At 39.3% G+C, this 3,752-nt stretch overlaps 1 protein-coding gene across 1 annotated transcript in view; it reads left to right on the top strand.

Annotated features, from left to right (window-relative positions):
- Positions 1-1,689: 1,689 nt before the first annotated feature.
- Positions 1,690-3,752, top strand: part of plod3 (procollagen-lysine, 2-oxoglutarate 5-dioxygenase 3) — a gene marked incomplete in the record, with an annotated part of 34,637 nt that continues 32,574 nt past the window's right edge. Inside the window, 2 exon segments of the mRNA XM_037677111.1 lie at positions 1,690-1,885; positions 3,627-3,718. Coding sequence (XP_037533039.1) covers positions 1,804-1,885; positions 3,627-3,718 — 174 coding nt within the window.

Raw genomic sequence — 3,752 nt, 5'->3', positions numbered from 1 at the left:
GGACAGGTCTCAGTCCATCACAGGGACACCTGGACAGGTCTCAGTCCATCACAGTGTTACGACTGTCGTTGTATAGCTGTGTGTGTGCATCTTAAATGTGCATGAATTAGTGTCCAGGTACTCTGCTGTGATTGGAGGAAGACACCGAGGAGCTAAACCGTGATTGGGCGGCTGTGGCTGAGTGGTTAGAGCAGTCGTCCTCCAATGCAAGAGTTGGGGGTTCGATTCCTCCAGCAGTCGCATGCCAAAGTGTCCCTGGGCAAGACTGAACCCCTCACTGCCTCCAGTGTGTGTCCCATCGGTGCATGAATGTGATAAAGCTCTGATTAATCTTTGTAGAGATCTAGTATAGAGCTGTATGAACGGGTAAACGAGGCACAGATTGTTGTAAAGCTCCGAGTGTCTTGATAAGACCGAAAGGAGCTCTATAAGTACAGAACATTTACCACTGGCTACCTGATGAGCGGTGCTACATAAAATAAGCTGCAGGAGTTCATGTTAATATGTTAAAGTGTTACGTTTCCAGGGAGACCTCAGAAAATAAAACTCCAGAAGATGCTCGTGTTGTTTCTGTGTGCTGCTCCGTCACATCATCCAGCTAAAGATGAGCTAACAGAAAACTGTAGCTGAAGTGATGGGAAACTGGTTTCTGTCCCAGCTGTCTGAATCTGCTCAACTTATCATCCACTAAAGGAAGCTCTCTGACGTCCTGTCTCCTGATGTTGACAATCAGATGCAGCCGCAGTAAACTCAGCTAAACGTGTTCAAATGCAGCAGGAAGTGAATTCTCTGGTTTAGCCATTCAGTAAAAGAGAGCCTGGAGTTACTCCTGGATTTTTGGTGCCAGAACTTCCCATTATACTGTATTTCATGTCAAATTTAATAATTGGTTTGATTTAAGGGCGGCACAACTGGTAGAGCTGCTGCCTCTCAGTGAGCAGGTCGCTGGTTCAAATCCTGGTCTGGGGCCCTTTCTGGATGGAGTTTGCATGTTCTCTCCGTGCATGCGCGGGTTTTCTCCAGATACTCGTTTCCTCCCACAGATCAAAAACATACATGTTAGACTGACTGGTAACTCTAAATTGTCCCTAGGTGAGAGAGTGAATGGTTGTTTGTCTCTATGTGTCCCTGTGATGGACAGAGACCTGTCCAGGTGTCCCCTGCCAATTGATGGACATGGGCACCGGTGAACCCCATGATCCAAAAAGGAAGACGTGGGTAAAACATAATGGATGGATGGGTTTGATTTAAACTGAATAATTTATAACTGAAGAGTAAAAACATCTGATGGTGAAAACCGAGTTAGAGGTGAGTTTTTTTACAACGTGGAACCACACCTGTACAAAAAAGTGTTACAGTTGAAATGTTCGTAATAAAAGTGTTCTTAATGTGGATTCAAACTTATACAAGTATATTTGAAATGTTGTCCATCCGGTCCCTGTGTCCTCATCCGGTCCCTCTGTAGAAAGTCTCACACGTGGCAAAGAGTCAGAACTTTTCACGAACTTTCTCCTGTTGGACAAAATCTTAGGGAAAAAATCTCTGTTCGTTCGTTCCAATTGTCTGCTTCCGATTGGCTGGTTTTAATGTCAATCAAACCGTTCGGGCTTCTGATTGGCTGAACTCTCGGGAAGCGTCTTCTCGAAGCCCGTGTTGACACAGGGGCTCGGAGCTCCAAGTCTCGCGATATTTGAGTCCAGGGGAAGCTGATGGAGTTGGGCCGGTTCGGGGAGCAAGAAGCGGATGAATAACGGGTTTCAGTCCGAATCAAGCGGGTTTTAACGAGTTTATTGGGACAGAAAAATGTCCTCCTGGTATCTTCTCTGCCTCGGGACTCTCTGCGTCCTCAGCTCCGTGTGGGCCGATCGGCGGAAGCTGAACCCAGGTAAGGCCGTCCCTCAGGCTCCTCGGGTCGGCCAGGCGGACCACCGTGAGCCGCTGCAGCTCCGGAGCTAACTGAGGCTAATTACTGAGATAAAAACTGAAATAAATGATTTAATTTAGTTTAACTGGTTCATTTAAGATACGAGGAGGGAAACTCAGGCCTGACTTTATTCAGAAAATAACACAAAATTAATTTGGAGTTAAAGACAAAATGTGAAAACTGTAAAAGTATTTACAACTTTTTGGTCTTACTATTTTAATTACACACCAATTTAAACATCTTAGTTTGTTTTGTTAAAGTTTGTTGAATAATAAAATATTGCAGCTGGTACTAAATGAAACTAATAAAATAATTAGTCAGTTTAATTAATTCATTCAACCTTTGTTTATTAATTTACTTCAATTCAGTTTATTTCTAAATCACCAAGTCACAACAGAATCATCTCAGGGACTAATAATAATTTAACAGAAACATTCATCTATAAAATAATAATTTAACAGAAACATTCAAATATAAAATAATAATTTAACAGAAACATTCATCTATAAAATAATAATTTAACAGAATCATCTCAGGGACTAATAATAATTTAACAGAAACATTCATATATAAAATAATAATTTAACAGAAACATTCATCTATAAAATAATAATTTAACAGAAACATCCATCTATAAAATAATAATTTAACAGAAACATTCATCTATAAAATAATAATTTAACAGAAACATTCATCTATAAAATAATAATTTAACAGAAACATTCATCTATAAAATAATAATTTAACAGAAACATTCAAATATAAAATAATAATTGAACAGAAACATTCATCGATAAAATAATAATTGAACAGAAACATTCATCTATAAAATAATAATTGAACAGAAACATTCAAATATAAAATAATAATTTAACAGAAACATTCATCTATAAAATAATAATTTAACAGAAACATTCATGTATAAAATAATAATTGAACATTATTTATGTGAGGAGCAGCTTTGACTTTAACTCCATCACTGAACTCTCATCTTGAACAAGCATGAAGGCGACAGTGGAAAGAAAAACTCCCTCATGAGGAAGAAACCTTTAGCAGAACCAGGATCAGGACAAGAGGACCATCTGCTTCCACCGGCTGGGTTTGGTAGGAATAGATACACAATGGCAGGTCAAGAATCACATGTTAAGATAGAAATAGTATCAAATGAAAACTGTTCAGTTTTAACAATTCATTAAAGGACATGAGTCAGTTTGTCCTCTAGTAGTCTAAGTCTATAGCAGCATAACAAGCCGACCCTAACTATAGGATTTATCAAAAAGGAAAGTCTTAATCCCAGTCTTAAACTGGACAATGTATAAATCAGAAATAAAGAAAATAAAAGTCAAGTGCATCCCTAAAGTCACTGTTTCTGATAAATTGTCACATGAATTATCTGATCTGTAGTTTAAAAACGATGATGTAAAAGTGGACGAGTTGAACGAGGAACGTCTCTAAACGAGTCGTTGAATCAGGTGTTTACTCGTGTCGGTAAATGTAGACGTTTAACAACCTGTTAAAATACTCTAGAATGCAACAATCTACTTTATTCTAAATGTTCTGGAGGAGGAGACCCCCCCCCCCGCACACACACACACACACACACACACACACATTAAATGCTTCTGGCATCAATGAAATGAAGAAAACGTACAAAACTTCACAACAGGAGACAAACTGATCATCTGTTATTGATTGATGTCAGAAAATCTGCTGATCATCACCGCGGCAACGGAGGAGACAGACGGCTTCAACCGCTTCATGAGGACGGCCAGAGAGTTCAACTACACCGTGAAGGTAACACACACACACACACAGAGACACACACACA

The sequence above is a fragment of the Nematolebias whitei genome, chromosome 1 (genome assembly GCF_014905685.2).
Source record: "Nematolebias whitei isolate Nwh7 chromosome 1, NemWhi1, whole genome shotgun sequence".
Taxonomy (NCBI): Eukaryota; Metazoa; Chordata; class Actinopteri; order Cyprinodontiformes; family Rivulidae; genus Nematolebias; species Nematolebias whitei.
Note: the sequence above shows the minus strand (reverse complement) of the source record. Positions and strands in the feature narration are given on the sequence as shown.